General features: G+C 47.7%; 2 protein-coding genes across 2 annotated transcripts in view; one reads left to right on the plus strand and one right to left on the minus strand.

Moving 5' to 3' along the window:
* Positions 1-1,592: 1,592 nt before the first annotated feature.
* ift140 (intraflagellar transport 140 homolog (Chlamydomonas)) overlaps positions 1,593-23,290 on the plus strand; it is a 35,507-nt gene continuing 13,809 nt past the window's right edge. Inside the window, exons 1-20 of the mRNA XM_056429210.1 lie at positions 1,593-2,322; positions 2,763-2,926; positions 3,048-3,269; positions 3,468-3,589; positions 3,712-3,842; positions 4,051-4,226; positions 4,308-4,399; positions 4,475-4,581; positions 4,771-4,913; positions 5,021-5,224; positions 5,616-5,688; positions 5,843-5,934; positions 6,134-6,261; positions 6,363-6,480; positions 6,602-6,723; positions 6,840-6,969; positions 7,130-7,261; positions 7,773-8,005; positions 22,384-22,561; positions 22,955-23,145. Of these exons, the coding sequence (XP_056285185.1) occupies positions 2,780-2,926; positions 3,048-3,269; positions 3,468-3,589; positions 3,712-3,842; positions 4,051-4,226; positions 4,308-4,399; positions 4,475-4,581; positions 4,771-4,913; positions 5,021-5,224; positions 5,616-5,688; positions 5,843-5,934; positions 6,134-6,261; positions 6,363-6,480; positions 6,602-6,723; positions 6,840-6,969; positions 7,130-7,261; positions 7,773-8,005; positions 22,384-22,561; positions 22,955-23,145 (2,741 nt within the window). The 5' untranslated portion in view covers positions 1,593-2,322; positions 2,763-2,779. The remainder of the gene's footprint in view (positions 2,323-2,762; positions 2,927-3,047; positions 3,270-3,467; positions 3,590-3,711; positions 3,843-4,050; positions 4,227-4,307; positions 4,400-4,474; positions 4,582-4,770; positions 4,914-5,020; positions 5,225-5,615; positions 5,689-5,842; positions 5,935-6,133; positions 6,262-6,362; positions 6,481-6,601; positions 6,724-6,839; positions 6,970-7,129; positions 7,262-7,772; positions 8,006-22,383; positions 22,562-22,954; positions 23,146-23,290) is intronic.
* Positions 8,742-21,752, minus strand: tmem204 (transmembrane protein 204). The gene is made up of 3 exons (XM_056429207.1): positions 20,494-21,752; positions 19,735-19,890; positions 8,742-13,703 (listed from the first exon to the last, which is right to left on the minus strand). Exons 1-3 carry the CDS (start codon positions 20,753-20,755, stop codon positions 13,459-13,461), a joined length of 663 nt encoding a protein of 220 aa, XP_056285182.1. The 5' UTR covers positions 20,756-21,752; the 3' UTR covers positions 8,742-13,458.

A 23,290-nucleotide genomic window follows, 5' to 3' on the forward strand; every position in this document is an offset into this window, starting at 1 on the left:
AACCAGTTTGTTGAGACGGCTGGTGTCACCGGCTCGGATGCTGCTCCCCCAGCAGACAATGGCAAAGTGCAGCACACTGGCGACAACCGACTGGTAGAATAACTCCAGCATCTTGCTGCACACGTTGAAGGATCGAAGCTTCCTCAGGAAAAAGAGTCGACTCCTCCCCTTCTTGTACACAGCGTTGATGTTGGCCTTCCAGTTCAGTCGGCTGTCGATGGAGACGCCCAGGTACTGGTCCTCCTCCACCAGGTACTGGTCCTCCTCCACCAGGTACTGGTCCTCCTCCACCATGTCCACGTCCACGCCCAGGACACTCAGAGGTGGAGGAGCTGTCGCCTTCCTCCTGAAGTCCACCACCATCTCTCTGGTCTTGGCCACGTTCAGCCGCAGGTGGTTCTCATCGGCCCACTTTACAAAGTCGCTCACCACTGCCCTGTACTCCTCCTCCCGTCCATCCCTAATACACCCGACCACTGCAGAATCATCAGAGTACTTCTGCAGATGGCATGGCTCCGTGTTGTACTGGAAGTCACTGGTGTACAGGGTGAAGAGGAAGGGAGACAGAACAGTTCCCTGTGGGGCTCCAGCATCACTGACCCCCGTTCAGCACACGCCCCATTCTGACAAACTGTGGTCTGCCTGTGAGGTAGTCAGTGATCCAGGAGATGGTGGACGCGTCCACACCGACCACCCGCAGCTTCTCACTCAGCAGCAGTGGCTGGATGGTGTTAAATGCACTGGAGAAGTCAAAGGAAGTGACTCTCAGAGACACCGGTTCCATCCAGGTGCCACTGAGCTCGTTGCAGCAGGTAGATGATGGCGTCGTCCACTCCCACATGAGGCTGGGAAGCAAATTGCAGAGGGTCCAGCGACGATTTCACCTGCGGCCGGAGGTGGGCCAAGACCAGCCTCTGCAGCACCTTCATCACATGGGAGGTGAGGGCGACCGGTCGGTAGTCGTTGAGGCCAGATGGTGTTGACTTCTTTGGGACAGGGACCAGGCATATATGTGTATATATATATATATGTATATATATATATAATTTGTCTTAATCTCTATTCTCACAAACAATGGAACGTTTTGAAATATAAAGTTAATAAATGTGTTCATAATGACGTTGACTTGATTACCGTGGCATATTTAGAAGGAAGATCTGCATTGATTTGCCACCAATACAGATTTTTTAAATGTATTTCTTTATGCGATCCCTCCCTGTTTGTGTTGAGTCTGGGAGTAGATCAGGACAGAATATTAGATAATATATAAGTTTAGGTTGTTCACGAAACATCAATACAAATTTGAAATAATTGTTTACATTCAAATTAAAACCACATGCAGATCAGAAACAGATTTATTATTTAAGAAATATTTAGCTACATCTTAATACCAAGAAAGAACCACGTGACATCAAACACAACCATCTGCATGTTATCAATTTGCGTTTTGGTGAAACTTAGTGAATGTTAATATATTTTTTATTTATAATAAGGGACAGTTCTTTGACTGTCACAACTCCAGAATGTTGATTTAATACAACAACTGACGACTCTGATTATCAATAGTTCCCCTGAATATGCTTGTAGATTAAACTGATTTTCATTTTATTTATTTATTAAAATCCATTTAAATGAACTGTCAAGAAACGGGATCACGTAATGAGATGACGTTGGTGAAACGGACACTCGGGTTTGTTCGGTGAGTTCCGGAGCTCCTCCCCCTGACCCGCCGTCGGGGTTGTCAGGGGCAACCGGGGGAGACGCTCTTCACTCACTGGAGGCTGCACAACAACAGCACAAGTAAAGTTCGATGGTTTAAGTTCTGTCGAGATATAAACTAACAAACTGACAGCAACCGGAGGAAAGCGACACTGAGGTTTGTCTTACGATAAGTTAACGGAGCGGGACACTTCGACAGCAGCGAGAGATAGCAATGAATGCTAACTTAGCTAGCTTAGCTCCTGTTCGCAGCTAACGCTAGCTAACCTAACCATGAGTCGCATGATGGCACGAAGGGGAACGGTAGCTCATAGTCATCTGTAAGTAATCTGTTTGGTGAATGAAGTGTCTGATGTGTATCTGTACTTATTAGTGATCTAACTAACGATAGCTACGTCAACTAACGTGACTGTTCACGTAACATGTACAGTGAAACTCTACATGTTGAATTAATGGATGCTATTCAAGGTCAAGACTTAACTAGTGATTAAGTTACCGAGCATTTTGTTTACATCACGACATAGCCGAGCAGCGAGGTCGCTGGACATGAAGCGGCACAACAAACACAAACAGCTGTGAAGTCCAATAACCTGGCGAGCCACAGTGAGAGCTCCACCCACCTCCACCTCCACCCACCTTCACACAGCTCCACCTCCACACAGCTCCATCCACCTCCACACAGCTCCACCTCCACACAGCTCCACACAGCTCCACCTCCACCCACCTCCACACAGCTCCACCTCCACACAGCTCCACCTCCACCCACCTCCACACAGCTCCACCTCCATCCAGCTCCACACAGCTCCACCTCCACCCACCTCCACACAGCTCCACCTCCACCCACCTCCACACAGCTCCACCTCCACCCAGCTCCACCTCCATCCAGCTCCACACAGCTCCACCTCCACCCACCTCCACACAGCTCCACCTCCACACAGCTCCACACAGCTCCATCCAGCTCCACACAGCTCCACACAGCTCCACCTCCACCCAGCTCCATCCAGCTCCACACAGCTCCACCCCCTGTTTCCATCCTTCTTCAGGCAGGAGCAGTGGGGACATGGCGGTGTATTTTGACCACCGTGTCGAGGCCCCTGACAGCAGCAACGTGCCCTCTCAGGTGACCTGGCACTCGTCTCTCCCCGTCCTGGCTGTGGCCTCCATCAGCCCCACCACTCGGGGCCACGTCGACCTCTACCTGCAGCAGGTAAGCACCGGGGCTTTCCTGCTGATCACTGGGACACTCTGTTGTATCCACTACTACTCACTGCCTGTGAATATCCTCAAGTACCTGACCGTGTGTGTTCTGTCTCCCTGTCCGTCTGCAGGGAGAGTGTGTGCACAGCTGCCATGTAGAACAGCCTCACCAGCCCACGGCGCTGCGCTGGCATCCCGTGAAGCCCGTGTTGGCGCTGGGCTGGGGGAGCGGGGAGGTGGTGCTGCTGACGCACCCCTCTGGAGAGCAAACGCTGCTTCCCAGCACACATGCAGCCTGCATCACGCTGCTGGAGTGGAGCAGCTCGGGCAGCCGCCTGGTCACCGGCGATCAGGTGAGTGATGCAGGGACACTGTGCATGTCATTGCATGGCCTTCTGGGCCGCTTTACATACATGATAAACATGCGGTTTTATCTTTGAATACTCTGACCAGGGTTGGATTACCAATTGCATAATTAGCGTGCCAAATGCAATCGGAAACTATTTTTACATATAGAACCACATAAATATGGTTTACTTCCTTAATGACAGACTGGAGCACTAGCAGTCTGGAAGGTAGACGCTCGAGGGAGACTTCAAGGAAACCATCTTGTGAAGCATGAGTACAACAAACCTCTGACTTGCTGCATCTTCAGACCGGCCTCGCCTGGGGAGTAAGTAGACAGAATGCATAGCTTCTGCCAGTGAGATCATATGTGACATCATGATGTGACATCACTCGGCCCTCTTGGACTGAACGCCGCATGCTAAGAGTAGAACCTAACTCCCGTTCCAGCGATGTGGCAATGCTCGCCCGGGCATCCGTTCGTGGAGACGAGAGCGCTCTGGACATGTTCAGCTGGAAGGGAGCGCCTCTCAAGATGGGCCCGCAGGAGGGACTCGCATTCTACGTCAGCACCGCCGATGGTGAGAGTGTGTCTTTGTTTTCTTTGTTGTGTTTACTCAAAGCCACGTTGTCATGACTTTTACAATCTCTATCGGTGACCAATTATTCAGACCAATTATCTTTCAATGAGACACCTCATAGTATCTTTGAGATCTTTATTGGGATTAAACTCATGCTTTGAGGCAATCTGCCTCTTTCCCTCTTTTACCCCGTGTACCTTGTGTATAGGTACGGTCCACAGTGTGGATGAGCAGTGTAAGACCAGCGCACTTCTCAGTGTGGAGGGCGCCATCAAGAAACTGCTCTATCTTGAGAAAAGAGAGGTACTGGCTGTGGTCACAGAGACCCTGATGTTGTCACAGTACACTCTCGGATCAGAGGGAGGAGCCCAGGAATTTATGAAGGTATAAAAAAAAAAACACCAAAGATTACACAAGTTTCCCTTCAGATCAGTTTCTTTTGTGAACATGTTTTTTTCTTGATAGGTGAAGTTGAGCAGCAAGACTGGGCAGAATGTAGACATTGTCTGGACAGAGAGCGGCCTCCTTATCACAGCCACGGGGGAACAGGTCATCAGGTCAGTGGACACGTTCTGTTTCTGCACACTCACTTTACATTCCAGTTTTTAACTTGAATATCTGTAACTTCTTAGGCTGTGGGACCTGGACGGAGACGACAACTATGTGTTGTCCCTCAACGAGACTCTGGGCTTCGAGAGAGGAGAGGTGATCAACTGTGTTGCATATTGTGCAGCAAAAGGTAAAAGATGACATTTCATCTCTTTGCGCGAACGCTTTATGTTTCTTTTCTTCACATTCCTGTGGATATGATAGTTTCACAATGTTTTATGACTGATAACACATAATCAATCCCCTTGATTACATCAATACACATTACAACTCCTAAAATACTCTTATTGTTGTTGTATTATGTTGTTGGCCACCCCAGCGATCTTGGCAGCTGGTACCAGCCACGGCCGCATCGCGATGTGGAAGATGGTGCTGCAGCTCAGCGGCAGCAGAGGAGACAATAAGGCCCAGTGGAAGCTACAGACGCCCACCGAAGTAGAAGGAAACGTCATTCAGCTACAGGTACTGTCTGGACTCTCATGTTTTACTCACAGTGCTGTCAGCGCATACACATGAGTCATTTGAAATCATGTGAAAATGTAAAAGTTCTCCCGGGCCTTCCCTCTCAGTGGGGCTCGAGTCTGAATCTGCTGGCGGCCAACAATTCGAACACGGTGCGGATCCTGTGTGAGCGCGTGATGTCGGCCCACTTCAGCCAGCAGGTGGGAGCGGTGCAGCTCACCCCAACCCAGCTCAGCGTCACCCTGTTCACCACGGGGGGGCAGCTGGCTCTGCAGGCTGACATGCACATCAGAGGAGTTTGTGTCACGAAGGTACGTCTCTGTGGCTAAAGAGACCAGCCTGGAGCAATTCTGGGGACTTATTGGCAGAATTGATGCTCACTTGCAAATAAGAATAGTTGTGTTTTTGTTCCCTTTGAACGAGACATGTATATCTACACACGGAGCGGGTAATCTTCACGTAGCGATGTTGCATATTTTTACACAAGCCCAGAACGGGGAAACCGACCACTGGTGGGCCTTTGATGTCTTTGCTTTGGCCATCGTAGTTTAAAGTTTCACAATCAGTAATGTCGCCGCTAGCTGGAACACATTGCACCTTTAAGAAAAGACGATGATCGCCTGTACAAAGGTTGTCTCGTGAAGACAAGTACAAATTGTAATATAAATCATTTAAACTGGATGTGTGTTGTCACGCCAACAGGATGCAGTGACCATCTGGAGTGGCAAGCAGGTCACGGTGTATGAGCTCTCAGGGACAGCTCTTCACAACACAGGTACAAGACCAAAAACTCATGAACAGACCGAACCTCTGACGGACGGGACTGGTTCCTGTGGTCTTCATCCACTGCCCTCATTTGTAAACTTCTGCATTTCTCCTTCATTCTCCTGAACTCTCTTCTTGCTCCTCCCCCCTTGCTGGTTGTCCAGGATCGTTTCCGTGTGACTCCCATGTCGTCGCTGTGCATGGGGAGAACCTCTACACGGTGGAACCCAACAGGGTTCAGATCCGTACGCCTCAGGTCTGTCGTCCTACTCCAAAAACTATCTCTGAACACAGAGATGGGACAAATGCTTCAACATTTTACAAATGCAAAAAACTTTGTGTTGATGTTTTACTCCTGAATTTGAATTCATTTAAAAGGAGCGTGAACACACGGGAAAGTGGTGTTTAACTATAAATTGTCGAATTGTTTGCTCATCTTTTCTTCTCTTCTTTAGGGCACCGTGAAGCAACAGCTGACCTTTTCCAAGGCAGAGGGCAATCCTGTGCTACTCGGTGTGTGTCAGTCTTACCTGGTGATCGGCACAGACACGGCACACATCAGAGTATTCGACCTCTCCCGAAGGTATAGGATGTTAATGAGAATAAAAGAAGTGCATGTATTGTACGTTTCTGTTCATCGACTACTTCTCGGATCAATGCCAATCCGACTGTCTGTCTTTATAGAGATGCCAAAGCTCTCTGCAGTGCAAAGAACCTGGCGGACCAGATTGCTCATCTGGGAGCTCTGACGTCAGTCAAGTGTAACGCCAACGGCAGCCAAGTCAGCATCCTCATCGCCCAGGTGAAAACAATCACAGGCGTGTGCTTTCAAGAGCCGATACTCTCATTCAATATTAGAGGATCTTAAAATGTGACTTTTCACGTGAATATTCCTCTAAACTGTTGATAACGTTTCCTCTCAGGTTAATGGGCGCCCGGATCACAAAGTGTACTTTTATGATGTTGAGATGGACACTGTGGCACACTTTGACTTCTTTGTCGGCAGACCGTCCAGCGGTGTCTCGCAGTCCGAGGAAAGTGAAAGGTAAAGTGGAAGGGAGCGGATGTTGCCTTTGACTGTCTTCATTCTTCCCGTGTAGTTTTCTCCCCTGGCCGTCTTCACCGACTCGCCGCACACGGCGTCCGTGTTCTGTGTTCCAGGCAGCCGTCTCAGGAGCTCACCGGTCGCTGCCCTGTGTCTCACTTCTGGGACGAGAGTGAACCTCGTCTTTTAGTTTGTGAGACCGTGCCGATCAGTTCTGAATGCTCATCGACTAGTTTCTTGGATCGGGTAAATACTGCTCCCCGACATTGAGGTAGTCCTGTGCAGCTCGCTCGAGTTTTGACTGCAGAAAATGATACCAAAAGGCTTATTTTGATGCAATTCTTAGCTGCTTGATACCGATTGTAATTCAGAGTGTTTGACAGTGTCTTGGCTTCCTTCTGCTCAGGCGGACGTGTTGGTCGTCACACTCTTCTGTACGCAAGAGCACGGGCCCCTCCTCCAGGACTGCTTCCCTCAGCCGTCGGGCCTGCAGGCGCTCCTCGCTCTGGACGTGCCCTACTATTATTTCAGCTGCAAGGTGAGGAACGAGAACACTCGGTTCCGCTCGTGCGTTGTTCTCCTGCGGCGTCTGGAAAGTCGTTGCCACCGTGTTCTTGTTTGCACCATCATGTGAAACTCACAGCGTGTGTTTGGTCTTACGCACCCCGAGCTATTGTTTCGGAGAGGGGGTGTCTTTCGACCAGAAGTAAGTGTCTGTCCCTCACAGAGAGCGTCACGTCTTCTTGACTCCCATCAGCTGTGGTTGTGTATGCTTTGTGCTGCATTGATGCCAATGTTTAAGTTCTGGCTCTCCAAAGATCAGCAGCACAAGTGCATCCCCGTCACCGTGCTGTGTCCACTTCCCATCCACCATGTCTTGATGAGTAGATTTGATGTGTGATGCTTTGTTGTTGTTTGGTTTCCCCATTGAATGTTGTATTACTAATAATAATCCCACCTCACACAGCTACATTCATTCACTGGCTTTAAACTGCGTGTTAACCACATCTTAACACCACCTTTTCCCACCTGTTACTGCCCTCCCTCAGCCCGGTGAGAGCGATCCGGCTGGGATTTCCTCCCCAGAACCAGCAGCCCCGAGCCAGCCGTCAGGCGGCGCCGCTGCCCCGCCCCCCCACACGGTGTCCCGGCGCGCTCTCAGAGACTTCGTGGGCCTGGAGAACTGTGAGAAGGCGACTCGCGACGCCATGCTCAACTTCAGCTTCTACCTGACCATCGGCAACATGGACGAAGCCTTCAAATCCATCAAGCTCATCAAGAGGTACGGCGTCAGTCCAGAGAGGAGGCGTGCAGGATGGCATGCGTTCTGTCATCACCTCTCCCAGCAGCCCTTGGGGCGGCTGTAGCTCAGTGGGGTCAGGGGGTCAGGGGGTCGTCCTGCAACCCCAAGGTCATCGGTTCGATCCCCGCTCTCCCCATTGGTTGAAAGTCTAAGTGACCATGAGCAAGGCACTGAACCCCCAGTTGCTTCACTGCAGCCCACTGCTCCTTAATGACTAAGGAGGAGTTAAATGCAGAGAACACATTTCGTTGCCTGTGTACCTCTGAGCAATGACAATAGATTGAATCCAATCCCTTTCCAACGGGGCTCCAGCTCAAAGGCACTAAAGCCTTGTTGCCCTCACCTGTCCGTGACTCTAAAGTCACGACCTGCTTTAGACTGACATGAGGATGTGTCATTGTTGCCTCTGGCTTTTCCAAACCCCTCGTGCCAGTCAACAGCTTTAGACTGTAGAAGTCAACACGGAGGAAACTACCTCAATAGTTATGTAACCTTCATTTTGATATACTCTAAATCACACAAGTGATCCAGGCTATCTATCCAGTGATATTCTTTAAAGCGTTGTCTTATCCCTGTGTCATACACACAAAGTGTGTGGAAAGAAATACCACACCACAGTATTTGTGCACATTTTAAATACCGTATGTAAAGAATTCCTCATTTCATCAAACTAAACCCGGCAGTGTATCATATCGGGATGCTATAATCAAATCACTTCCACCAGAGGATAGCTTTTATTTGATGATGTAACAACATGAAATTATATTTTAAACACAGGACATGATGAAGGACTTTGTGTCTGTGCTTCAGGAAGGAACTCTTGTTGTGTTTATGGGCGATGAGACTGTTTCTGTTACTGTGCGGGTGTGTTCAGAGGGGATGTACTTTTCTAAACACACACACAGACACACAGACACACACACACAGACACACACACACACACAGTAGATCCCCCTTGCCAGCTTGGTCCAAAAGGAGTGCCCTTTCCATTCCTGCAAACATTGAGTCAGGCCACTAGAAGGATCTGCATGTGTGTTCCTGTGTGTGTGTGTGTGTGTGTGTGTGTGTGTGTGTGTGTGTGTGATTTCAGAACCGATTTGATATGCTCTTGAGCAGAGTACGTGATTCGAGGCACTCTGTCTGTATTCTGCTGTCTTTGTGCTTTGCCACACACATCTAACACAAATGAGGAAATAACATAAAAACAAACAAATGGGAAAACAGCATATCACACTGGCCGGATATTCCAGAGAGTTTAATAGGCACGATGACAGCTTTACTAAGTTGCTCATTGATGGCTATTTTTACTGCTGCTTCTTTTAAAAAAACAAAAAGAGAAGAAAAAAAAGGTCAGCATTGTGTTGGATTCCCGCATCCAGCCACAGGAATATGCATTTCCTGAGCCTGGACCTCCTGGGACTCGTCTCAATGGGGCAGATTTCTGAATTGACTCGAGTCCGGCTTATTTCCTCTCGTACATGTCTCTTCCATGGAGACTGAGAATCAAATATAAAACCCAAACACATCCTCTCAGCATGACATTCCTCCTGCCTCCCACAGTCGGATAGGTTGGAATGTCTGTTTTCAGTCCAGACTGAGCTGCTTCCTCTCATTCATGGTGTCCTTGACTTCAGGTGACATGCTGCGGGGTTATCTGCGACATGAATGCAACCCTGTACTCGCGCTGTCATTTTTGCCACTGCATTTGCTATTTAAAAGCAAATCCCTCCCCCCCCCCCCCTTCCACCGGGAACAATAACACCCAAGGAAGTGTAGAGGAGTGAAGCGGAGACTGATGGATGATAGATCCTCATAGTTGGCTGAGGTACATGTGACCCTCATGCTCTCAGTTTGGGGCCATTTTTCAGGGAATGTAACTCGCTGCATGAACACATTCACTCATTCTTCTCAGAAGGTATTTCCGTTCCATGAAGCAAACACTAGAATTGTAATCGGATCAAATGTAGATGTCTATATTTATCTTTATAGTTGGAGCAGTTTTTTATCATCTTCTACCCGGCAGGTTTGAGTTCTTCAATGATGGTATTGTGATTTAAAATGATGCTACCAGATAACTGATAAGAGACCAGATACGAGTGTGTTAGCGTTCAATAGCGATAACACACAACACCTACAGCAATATGCAGTAAGCGCAGCACGCTGTCTGCAATAGATGTTCTATAGATCATATAAATGAACTCATCTCGAGGTTCATTCATGACCATGTTCACTTACTACTGAAGCCTTTTCTTGACCTTTCAATCATATCTCACAGTCCTCTTCGAGAATATAAATATATATATATATAAAAATATGTGTATATATTTTATTATTATTACTAATTATATATATATATATATATTTACATATATATGTATTTATATAAATATGTGTATATATTTTATTATTAATTTTATATATATGTATATATATTTATATATGTGTGTGTGTGTATATATATATATATATATATATTAGGGCTGTCAATCGATTTAAAAAAATTAACTAATTAATCGCACATTTTGAAATTGCGATTAATTAATCGCGATTAATCGCGATTAATCGCAATTAAAAGTTAAAAGTTCATTCTTTTTAAAGACCAAACTTCACACAGAGCTGTGTTTTCAAAGAGGCTCCTACCTATAAAGTGCCAGTGAGGTATTTAATATTGTGGATGATAAATTGTTTCTTCAGTGAAACATCAGATTAGTAAAAAAAAAAGAAGTATATTGAGACCCCATTGGTCCTGTCATCTTTAACATTGAGCAACAGCAGAACCAGTGGCCTTGGTAACTGACTGACATTCACATATGTCATGTTAACCCTCTGGAGGCTGGGGGCATTTTATACATTTTACAAAAAAATTTAAATTCACCGTTTAACCCTTGTGTTGCCTTTGGGTCATTTTGACCCGAATCAATATTACACCCTCCTGCCGCCTTCGGGTTAATTTGACCCCATTCAATGTTTAATGTCGGTGTTCTTTCGGTAGTCAACAAACAAACATAAAGTGCCTCACACTTAAACTTGGAAAACAATATTAATTCTAATAATTTTCTGGAGGTTTTAATTGCTGGCGTCAAATTGAACCCAAAGGGTAAAATATGTTAGTAAATATAAAGGTAACAGGAGGGTGAAACATTGAATCAGGTCAAAATGACCCAAAGGCGGGGGGAGGGTTAAATATTTAGGGTTAGGGTTAGGGTTAGGGTTAGGGTTAGGGTTAAAAGTGTTTCCCTTTTTTTTAAAGACAAAACTTCACACAGAGCTGTGTTTTCAAAGAGGCTCCTACATATACAGTGCCAGCGAGGTATTTAATATCGTGGATGATCAATTGTTTCTTCAGTGAAACATCAGATTAGTAAAAAAAAAGAAGTATATTGAGACCCCATTGGTCCTGTCATCTTTACCACTGAACAGCAGAACCAGTGGCCTTGATAACTGACTGACATTCACATATGTCACGTTAACCCTCTGGAGGCTGGGGGCATTTTATACATTTTACAAAATAAATTAAATTCACCGTTTAAAGTCTTTTGCATGTGACACATCCCCACGTGTTCTACATCAAACATTCCAGAACAATCTCAGCTCTGAAATGAGCCTCATTGTCCTCGCGCCGTGTTCTCTGGTTCTCTGACTGACAGGCTGCTAAATGAGCCTTACCTGTGTTGTGGAGGTCCTTTGTGATTTACTGAGTGTTCATTGGTTGTTTTTTCCCCCCGAAATGTTGACAGACAAACGGATTGACCAATCACGTTGAAGGTTTCGTGTGTCGCGTTCTTTCCGCGCCGCGTCACCCGACACGTCGCCCCTCCGTTCCTCTGAGTATCAGAGGGGGAGACGGAGGAAGGAGGAGCAGGAGGAAACCCGACTGATTCATCCACGAGTTAAACTCATTTATGCTCCTTATTTTCGCGGAGAAATGATTGTTTTAAAAACGGAAACAGTGTCAAACCGTACTGCCGCGGTTTAAAAAAAAAAAAAAAAAAACATTTGCGTTAATTGCGTTAAAATATTTTAGTGCGTTAACGCGGCCAAATTAATCGCATAGATTAACGCGTTAACGCTGACAGCCCTAATATATATATATATATATACTGTATAAACCACTTGTTATCATCTGACATGCGTTCTGTGAATAGTACTGTTCTTGGGTCACATGATACTAGTTGCTGAATAAAACCATAATAATAATAATATGGTCAAAAGCTCCAGAAAGAAAGTTAGTCGGTGAACCTTGAGTTCAGAATATTCTGTTAATAAAAGCTAAATAATTATATGTTCTATGTCATTTAAAATGTTCTAATTAATAACGTTCTGTGTTGTCCATTTGTCAGGTGTGGTGTTGGACACCGAAACAGCAACAACAACAACAACAACAACCCGTTTGAATATTTACCAATAAATGTATTACATTTATACGTTATATTATTATTTTAATGTGCTCCTATGTTTGAACCCCTGATAGCCTGAAGTTATTGGCAGAAGTATGATATGATCACAAGAATTCTACTACGAATGATAGCATTATCCTTTATACCGACATATTATATTAATTTTAGTATCCAGTGTGTACCACGAGCGAGCAGGGTGTGTGTGTGGAGGGCATCGTGACGGTTGCATTTTTAAATCTGTGTTATTTAAAAGTGAAATCCACTTCGCCAAAACATGTGTTCCCATCAATTTAACAATTACTGCTTTAAAAATCCAAATCACTTCCATACATTAATTGGCAGTTAATTTGTGTTTTTCTATCTTCGATCGTAAAAATATGAATGTGATAATGACGCATTCAGAGAGAGTAAGATGATTCCCTCATTTCCGTAGGTTGTTGTTGTTTATTTAATCAACATAGCACCTCTCATCGGCTGTTTTCTAATGAAATATGTTTGATTACGCACACTCAAAATGTTTGACAGGCTCTTTTGCTTCTATCTTGTTTACTTACTTACAACACATGTCATTAATCATAATACTATGTTTTACATGAATACGCTTTAAAATGCTGAAAACAAATATGAGGTATTCTGGTATTACACTTTCAACAGCTTTCAGAATTTCCAATTCCTAATGATGCAGGAGGCCATTTAATGAGAGCACATAGAGGAAAACAGGTCAAGTTCCAGCTTGATCTTTTCACCAGCAGTTTGTTCCACCGAGACATTCCTCTCCACATTCCTTGTTTAGCCACACATGCGCTCAGCCGAGCATGAATACATGAACCGTCATACGGTCTGGATATGTTAGGTTGATTTATACATCATCTGAAGCTGTTTATGGTGGGAAAGGTTGTGACATATAGAGTTTCACAAATGCAGTGAAAGAGGGCGAGCCGCAGGAAGGCCCTCTTCTCGAGAGTCACTCCGGAGTTAGACGAGAGGATGGGAGCGGCGGCTCGGCGTCTTTTACTTCCTGCTCGGGTCCCGCGGTCAGCAGGGCGACTCCACGTAGTCGTTGTCGAGGCGCGGATGGAATGGCGAGGCCAGCGAGCGGCTGATGATTATCACTCGAGGTGCGAGGCAGTCGTCGCGGCGATGTAAGATGTTCCAGATGAGCATGACCGCCGCCAACGTGGCCAGCAGGCAAGCGGCGATGTCCAGGTAGCAGGAGTAGGACAGGTGTGTGTAGGGCCCGATCCGGTAGAACGTCACGAGTCCAATCAACAGCACGAAACCTGTCAGGACATCCAGAGAAAAAGCTCCGGTCAGAACAACGCACCGCCGGTTCAATGCACTCGTTGAATGTTTGGCCACAGACGAGAGAACATGCTCAGAATAAGACGTTCTTATCTGGGACTGTGTTTAACCCTTGTGTTGCCTTCGGGTCATTTTGACCCGATTCAATGTTTGTTTCGGTTCTCTTCGGGAGTCACAAAAAACATAAAAAGCCCTCACACTTAAACTTGGAAAACAAACAATATTAATAATTTTTTTCGAGATTTTATATATAAATATATGACCTCACCTAAAATATGTTAGTAAATATAAAGGTAAAAGGAGGTTAACACATTAATCGGGTCATAATGACCACTACACAGCAGAAGGGTGAATGGGACCCGAACAATGATTGATGACAACAACCATGTTAAGGTCTTTTTTAATCCCTCATGCTCGATGTCGACTTGCATTCCTGAACCTCGTCCCGCTCAGCCGGAGCGCGGCGCCTTTGAACCTGGAAATCTGTTTCCTCCTCGAACTTCTGAGATCTCCAGATCAAAAGTTCTCAACGGTTTAAAAATATCAGAGCGTGAATATAAGTGCGGAAACGCCTTTGAGATGTTTCATCTCCCGACTTCTCCGCGCCGTGGACACGTCTGCATGCGAAGGCACCAAAGCCACAGCCTTCATTCCACGTGCTTCTTTATCTTTGCTCCTCTGGGGAAAGTGGAACGTGACTCACTTCCCACACCTCCTTCTCTAGAAGTGTGTCTAAAAGCACATAACAATCATCCTGTTCAAGTCAATCTCTTATTTACCACATTCATCCAACGATAATGTCTAAAAACATGCCCATCCACATAGTAATGAATACAGGCCCCACAAATAATCACTGGGAACATGAATGTTGGTGCTTTAGGATATAAGATAACAGATCTTTATTTTCACTTTAACCTGCTGGAAATTCACTTTGGTCTCTGCCTTGTGTATATATTTAGTTTCCTCTGTATATTTAATATTTTAGTATTAGTATTTAGTATTTATTTGTACCCGCTGCTGTGATCCTGAAATGTCTCCACTGTGGAACTAATTAAGGGATTTATAATCTAATCTATAAATCCATCAGTTTTCCTGAAAGAATCAGCGGCACAAGAAGGGGGGGGGGTATTTATTCCTCTCCGTCTACAGTGGTTGTCATTGTTTAAAGTGAGGATGTGGCTCCTTGTGTCTGTGGCTCATCTGTGGCTCCTCGTGTCTGTGGGTCATCGTGTTTGTGGCTCCTTGTGTATGTGGCTCCTCGTGTCTGTAAGTAATCGTGTCTGTGGCTCACGTGTCTGTGGCTCATCTGTGGCTCCTCGTGTCTGTGGCTCCTCGTGTCTGTGGCTCACGTGTCTGTGGCTCATCGTGTCTGTGGCTCATCGTGTCTGTGGCTCCTCGTGTCTGTGGCTCATCGTGTCTGTGGCTCATTGTGTCTGTGGCTCATCGTGTCTGTGGCTCCTCGTGTCTGTGGCTCATCGTGTCTGTGGCTCATCGTGTCTGTGGCTCCTTGTGTCTGTGGCTCATCGTGTCTGTGGCTCATCGTGTCTGTGGCTCATCGTGTCTGTGGCTCCTTGTGTCTGTGGCTCATCGTGTCTGTGGCTCCTCGTGTCTGTGGCTCATCATGTCTGTAGCTCATCGTGTCTGTAGCTCATCGTGTCTGTGGCTCCTCGTGTCTGTGGCTCATCGTGTCTGTGGCTCATCGTGTGAACTTCTTATTCTGGCAGCGTCTTATGACTCAGACTTCCCCTCCTTCCTCTTTCCTTGCTTCCTTCCCTCCTCGCCCTGAGAGGTTGATGTCTTCTTCTGGACGTTTGACATCTTCTGTCACAGAGAATCTGCGGTGTCCAAAGAATTAATTTTGATGACTTTTGTGATCGACTTTTCCTCGAGCACCATGATGACCTTTCTGTTTAGGAGAAATGTTTTATAATCTATGGGATGAGTTAATTAGTTAATGAGGCATTTAGGACGTGTAATAACTTATAATTGAGCGTAATCACCAGACATCCGACCCGAGGAGCCAGAAGTGTGACTGAAGCCTCCTCGGTTATCAGAATAGTTACATTATTATTTTTTCAATTGACTTGATTGAATAATTCACTAATAATATCAGATTTATATTCAAATACATCTTCTCCATTCATCTTCCCCTCAGTAGGTCAGTGTTGACCTGAGCCGTCTGGAGTCCTGACTAAAGCTTCTGAAAAGCTTGAGGAGAAATGTTTTGTCTGTTCCTGCTGAGATTTTTATTTTATAAAAACTCCCAAATAATTTAAAATAGAGAAACCACAATGACAAGAAACACAAATACACGAGGCTGATTTCCCCTCATCCCATTGTCCTCATATTGCCTCATGTCAGACTGAGTAAACTCTGTTCTACTCTTGGTATTCAGTTTTCAGTCTGAAGCTCCCATCGCATGTCATCGTTTGACTCCCCTTGTTGGGCGGATACGGTCAGAGTCAAACTGGAAGAGGACATTTTTCCAGAGAGCATTGCTATATTTAGAAGTCAGTGAAATCGGTGTTGACTGTGTCGCTGTGTCGACGTTGTCCCTCTTCTTGCTCACGCCAACGTTGAGACGTCCTCTCAGGTCCTCTCTGGTCCTCTCAGCTCCTCTCAGCTCCTCTCAGCTCCTCTCTGGTCCTCTCAGCTCCTCTCAGCTCCTCTCAGCTCCTCTCTGGTCCTCTCAGCTCCTCTCAGCTCCTCTCAGGTCCTCTCAGCTCCTCTCAGCTCCTCTCTGGTCCTCTCTGGTCCTCTCTGGTCCTCTCAGCTCCTCTCAGCTCCTCTCAGCTCCTCTCTGGTCCTCTCAGCTCCTCTCAGCTCCTCTCTGGTCCTCTCAGGTCCTCTCAGCTCTTCTCAGCTCCTCTCAGCTCCTCTCTGGTCCTCTCAGCTCCTCTCTGGTCCTCTCTGGTCCTCTCAGCTCCTCTCAGCTCCTCTCTGGTCCTCTCAGCTCCTCTCAGCTCCTCTCAGCTCCTCTCAGGTCCTCTCAGGTCCTCTCAGCTCCTCTCTGGTCCTCTCAGCTCCTCTCTGGTCCTCTCAGCTCCTCTCTGGTCCTCTCTGGTCCTCTCTGGTCCTCTCTGGTCCTCTCAGCTCCTCTCAGGTCCTCTCAGCTCCTCTCTGGTCCTCTCAGCTCCTCTCAGCTCCTCTCAGCTCCTCTCAGGTCCTCTCAGCTCCTCTCTGGTCCTCTCTGGTCCTCTCTGGTCCTCTCTGGTCCTCTCAGGTCCTCTCAGCTCCTCTCTGGTCCTCTCAGCTCCTCTCAGCTCCTCTCTGGTCCTCTCAGGTCCTCTCAGCTCCTCTCAGCTCCTCTCAGCTCCTCTCTGGTCCTCTCAGCTCCTCTCTGGTCCTCTCAGGTCCTCTCAGCTCCTCTCTGGTCCTCTCAGCTCTTCTCAGCTCTTCTCTGGTCCTCTCTGGTCCTCTCAGCTCCTCTCAGCTCCTCTCTGGTCCTCTCAGCTCCTTTCAGGTCCTCTCAGGTCCTCTCAGCTCCTCTCTGGTCCTCTCTGGTCCTCTCTGGTCCTCTCAGGTCCTCTCAGCTCCTCTCTGGTCCTCTCAGCTCCTCTCAGCTCCTCTCTGGTCCTCTCAGGTCCTCTCAGGTCCTCTCAGCTCTTCTCAGCTCCTCTCAGCTCCTCTCTGGTCCTCTCAGCTCCTCTCAGCTCCTCTCAGGTCCTCTCATCTCTTCTCAGCTCCTCTCAGCTCCTCTCTGGTCCTCTCTGGTCCTCTCAGCTCTTCTCTGGTCCTCTCTGGTCCTCTCAGGTCCTCTCTGGTCCTCTCTGGTCCTCTCAGCTCTTCTCAGGTCCTCTCTGGTCCTCTCAGGTCACATCATCACAGCAGCATGTGAAGATGGTCCATCTTCATGTTTCCATTGTCTTGGTTCATCAAGCTTCGGTGAGATCACTGGTCCCTGAGATCTGGCTGGTGGGCTTGTCTAATAGCTGGGTGGGTCTCGATCCTCCTGCCAAGGTCTTCAGATTACAGCCCCCCCCCCCCCCCGAAGACGCTTAACGATAACGAGGAGATTCTTTATTTGCAGCTCGAGGATATTTTGCAAACAGACATAAAAGCCAGGCCAGCTTATCTAGACGGAGGCCATTCCCACCCTGCTGTTGTGTGTTGTGTGTACCACAGGACAAAGCACACACACACACACACACACACACACACAGTCAGTCCCTGTTGAAGCTGTCTTTCCCGTCCAGCCCCCCCCCCCTCCCCCCTTTTCCTTCTCCAGCGCTGGGCTTTGCATAACAGGTAGTCACAGACATTTCCTCGTCCTGAGCGAGGATATCCTGGCGCCCGGCAGTCGCTGCCGGCTCACTGCAGGCCCACGGACTCTGGGACCACCACTAAATTTAGATCCAGACCTCCCCCCCCCCTTCATGCCGCTCTGCCATAAAGATACCAACGGGCTGAGCGACCACAACACATCACAACACATCACAACACAACACAACACATCACAACACATCACAACACGTCACAACACATCACAACACGTCACAACACGTCACAACACAACACATCACAACACATCACAACACAACACGTCACAACACAACACAACACATCACAACACATCACAACACATCACAACACAACACATCACAACACATCACAACACATCACAACACAACACAACACATCACAACACATCACAACACATCACAACACATCACAACACAACACGTCACAACACATCACAACACATCACAACACATCACAACACATCACAACACATCACATCACAACACGTCACATCACAACACGTCACAACACGTCACAACACCACAACATCATATCACAACACATCACAACACATCACATAACACATCATAACACATACAACACATCATAACACATCACAACACAACACATCACAACACATCACATCACATCACATCACATCAACACATCACATACACATCACATCACAATCACACATAACATACATACAACATATCACAACACAACACATCACAACACAACATAACATCACAACACATCACAACACATCACAACACATCACAACACATCACAACACATCATAACATAACACATCATCACAACATAACACATCACAATAACATATCAACACATTGCAGATCGCATCACGCATCGATCGTAACACAACACAACACAACATACATAACACAACACAACATCACAACATCACAACACAACATAACACAATAATACATCACAACACATCACAATACAACACATCACAACACATCACATCACAACACATAACAACACAACACAACATTACAACACATACAACATACATCACATCACAACACAACACAACACAACACAACACAACACAACACAACACAACACAACACAACACAACACAACAAACACAACACAACACAACACAACACAACACAACACAACACAACACAACAACACACACGACGCATCTCCCCTCCTCACCGGTACATGGATGTGGCTCAGTGGGATGGATGGAGGGGCACCGGGTGTGGAGGGGGGGGGGGGTATTGCTATAACTGCATTAAAGTTATTTTGCATGCCAATTAATCCTGAGGATGCCCCCCCCCCTTCTGTTTCCTAGTTCCCCCCTCTCTATTACCTCACTTGGTTTGGCTTGTCAGTTGTTTTATTTTGTTCATTTATACTTCCTTTTCCCCATATTATCCACTTTGACCATGGATTTGGACGTACATTGAGTAAACATATTGTCTAGCAGCCATTTCCCTAAAGCCCAGGTTTATTGTGTCCTGAGTAAAGTGAAGACGAGGCGTGGGCCTTCCGTCTGAAGGTCCTCACAGTATTTGGCCCGTTAGCTCCCCGTGCTCCCCTCCCTCTGGACCTCGACCAGAGAGCAACTGAACCTTGTCCTGCGGCATCTGGATTTCTCTCTTTCTTCGTGACGTTATGAGCGTCGATTGTTAGACGGGAGGAAACTCCGAGTTGACATCAGGCGTGCTTTTCGAGGCTTGTTTTTCCTGCTGATGCAAACCGACCCGATGGAGCAGCGCTGGTACTCACTGGCTAGCTGGAAGAGTGCAGCAATGGCCTCCTCCCACCACTGGGACTCCTGTGTGATGAAGGGCACCTCCATCAGGCCCAGGAGGAAGATCAGCTGCCCGGCGGTCAGCGCCACCGTCGCCATCAGGTTACACGCCCGCATCATGTCGAACTGCACTGGAGGGACCAGGAGAGAAAGAGGTGTCATTTTCCTGCTCTCTGGTCAAACTGCATGAAGGAAACCTGCATGATAAAGTTCAGTCAGGTCTGAATCAGAGGTCTTGATCTTGATGTTGTAATACAGTCTACGCCTGGAGCATGGCGACATCGTTGGAGTCACTGGACCGCCGGAGTTTACAACATGTTTCTTGAATGGAATCTAGAGCAACACCCGAAAGCTCTTTCAACGTCGTGTCAGCAACACGATGACCCATCAGAAAGAGGCATTTGGCTTTAACATGAATAAGTCTTCTACAGATGGGCTGGCTGCCATGTGCCAGTGTTTACACCATGACATCACTCTGCCACGCAGGCAAAGGGCTCTGCTTGTTTGTTTTTAACTGTGAGTGCTTTGGCTTTTGACTCATGGCTCATCCTCTCGGATCAGAAGCTCCTGATGTGAGTGAAGAGCTGTTCCTTCTCTACCAGTTAATCAACCAGTCTGATGAGAAAGAGATGGGACACTTTCAAGTCTGCAAATGTCTTTCTTTTTTTGAGAAAGCAGACATAAAAAACATTGTTAACTTGCACTTTAATGAAAAAAGTACCGTAAAAACTTACGCTTGACCGTGCTGCGGGATTCTTGGTAGCCGAAATAATCGGCGCCCCATCCCAGGCCCTCGCACTGCGGCCCCTTCATGCCGGCCGGGAGCTCGCCCCGCTCCCCGCTCAGGGGACACATCCTCCAGAGCCCCACGCTCCTCCTGCGCCCGTCATCCAAAGCCTGCAGGACCCAGCTGGGGGTGAAGGCGGCCACATTATTCAGCACCAGTGACAGCAGGGCGACCGCCACCGCCGCCGCCACCAGCCTCTGCACGGCCATGCGGCGCCGGACCACCGCCACCTCGCGTCCCGCCGACGACCCCCGATGCCCGGCGGCGTCCTGCCCGCTCCCTCGCCTCTCCTCCGGGGCAGCAGCAGCGCTCTGGGGCCCCTGGCTCCTCTCCTCCTCCTCCTCCAGCTGTTAGCGAGTGTTGTCCCAGCTCACACAGAGGTGGATGGGCGAGAGTGTTGTCTTGAGGCTTAGCTAAAGAACATCTCCATTCATCCTCATTCAGGATTTGGGTGTTGCAGCAGATCCTCAGCCCTCCTCCTCGGACAGGACCGCGGGAACGCTGGGATTAATCCAAGAGGCCCTGGGGTCCATCCCAGCGGCTCCGTCTGGCTGCAGCGTGACTCCCAGAGCGTGCTCCTGGCTCTCTCTCTTCCCCTCCTATGTTGTCGCCTCCTTTCCTTCTACGCCATGCTGCTCCTTGCACTGGTCTGACTTGTGTGTGTGCAGCTGGATTCTCTGTGTTGGCAGTCGATTTCTGTCCTTCAGCTCTTCACGACGCCTTCGGAAGAGGACAAATGCAACAACAAGGATCTGTTGGACCAGTGCTGCTCGGAGTGGCTTTACTGGGACTGTCTCCTCTAGAGAACCCCGCACTGCCTCACTGGAACCAGAACCCTTGAACCCTTCTGCTTCTCGCCGTCGGTCCCTCTCTCCCTCGCTCACTGAGTCTCTGCAAAGCCTGGAGGTCAGAGTTGAGCTGTGGGGGAGTTTCTGTTGGTCATAATCCAAGACTTCACTTCGCCACAGCAGCGAGCTTTAAACGGACGGGTCCCTCCTTCACGACCACTTTACGTGTGTGTGTGTGTGTTGGTGTGAGAGAATGTCCAAAGACCCTCTCAGACGTCACGGTTGTGTACTCTTTTGTCTGGAGCCCAGGGGGCGTCGCTCCCTCTCTCTCGTGTGCAACAGACACGGTGGCTGGCGCAGCAGCAGGATGTGTTTCCTGAGGGAGAGAGGATGGGAAGAGGCCAAATGTGGAGCTGCTCCTTCTCTCGTCTTTCCTTTCTCGGCTCTCACATCTTGCCGCCCTGTGTGTGTGTCTCACATTTCATTTCCACGCTTGGTTTTCTGTGACCGTATAGAGAAGGTTTAGTCCAACAAGTGACCCTCCGTTCCCTCCGTTCCCCCACAGGGCCCCTAAAGATTTGGGGTATTTCCTGTTGCCCAACTTTCATAAACAGCCCACATCTGTATCAGCTAAAGCGAGGAGGAGGTAGGCGGACGAAAATAAAGACCAGATGGCTGAGGAATCTCAAATCTGGAATAGAAGCAAAAAGTAAAGGGGGGGGGGGGGGTATACGTCAGCAAGACAAAAGGGAGAAAAAAGGAAATACAGAGGTAGAAAAGCACGCCTCTCGCTTTGTGTTGGAGTCCTGCACACAGTGTTGTTTATCTCTGCGTATAGCAGTGTGTGTGTGTGTGTGTGGGGGTCGTCCTGGTGTACAGTACTAGAGGTCTGGAAGGGAGAAACAAGGGTTCATACATATTGGTCACTAGATTCATGCTAAGGGTTTATGACTTCAATAATGACCCTTAAAACAAACTGTAAATACCTGTGTGTAACAGTGAGAACACGTTACCCTAGTAAAATAAGCCATGTTCCCTTTCCTCCGTAGCAAAGCGGTTTGGGAAAACATGGCGCGGATGTGTGTGAAGACGCGCCAGCTGGACGTGGCGCGCGTGTGCCTCGGGAATATGGGAAATGCGAGGGCAGCAAAAGCTCTGAAGGAGGCGGAGCTTGAGCCTGAGCCAGAAGCCCAGGTGGCCATGTTGGCCGTTCAGCTCGGGATGCTGGTAAGATACTCAGAGTGAATTATGACACCATCAGGCTAATGGATTGACCAATAGATGACTAATAGAGTGATTAATAGATTGACCCGAGCCCATTTCTCTCGGCCGAATGTCCCTTAAAGACATGCAGATTTGTTAATTTCATTCCTCTTCTTTATTCTTTAATTGTTCAGCTTTTTAAAGTTAAAATCGGTTGTATACAGACATAACATGTTTATTTAGTAAGGTACTACTTTTTTTCAGCCCCTCTTTCTGGTATCATCTTTACATACTTCCAGACAACAAGGGGCCAGAGAGACGATGCAGTGGAGACAATGGAGACAACACGGAGAACACGGGGACTTTCCCAACCCCACGGCATTCATCTTTCCATCTTCTTTTCCTGTCCTCCGATAGGAAGATGCAGAAAAGTTGTACAAGTGCTGCCAGCGCTTTGACCTGCTGAACCATTTCTACCAGGCGTCCAGCCAATGGCAGCAGGCTCTGGGAACGGCAGAGAGCCACGACCGCATCCACCTGCGCACCACCTATTACAACTATGCCAAGTACCTGGAGTCCATGGGCGACAAGACCCAGGCCCTCGTGTAGTAAGACCCCCCGTCGGCTATGTCGCATGCTCGACACCATAGTTTTTAATTCAAGTGGTTAAGTATTATAAAGTGTGATTGTAAGCTGTTGTTACAGTTACGAAATCCGACACGCACCGGGTGGAGGTGCCAGGATGCTCCAGGA

The sequence above is a fragment of the Pseudoliparis swirei genome, chromosome 13 (genome assembly GCF_029220125.1).
Source record: "Pseudoliparis swirei isolate HS2019 ecotype Mariana Trench chromosome 13, NWPU_hadal_v1, whole genome shotgun sequence".
Classification (NCBI taxonomy): Eukaryota; Metazoa; Chordata; class Actinopteri; order Perciformes; family Liparidae; genus Pseudoliparis; species Pseudoliparis swirei.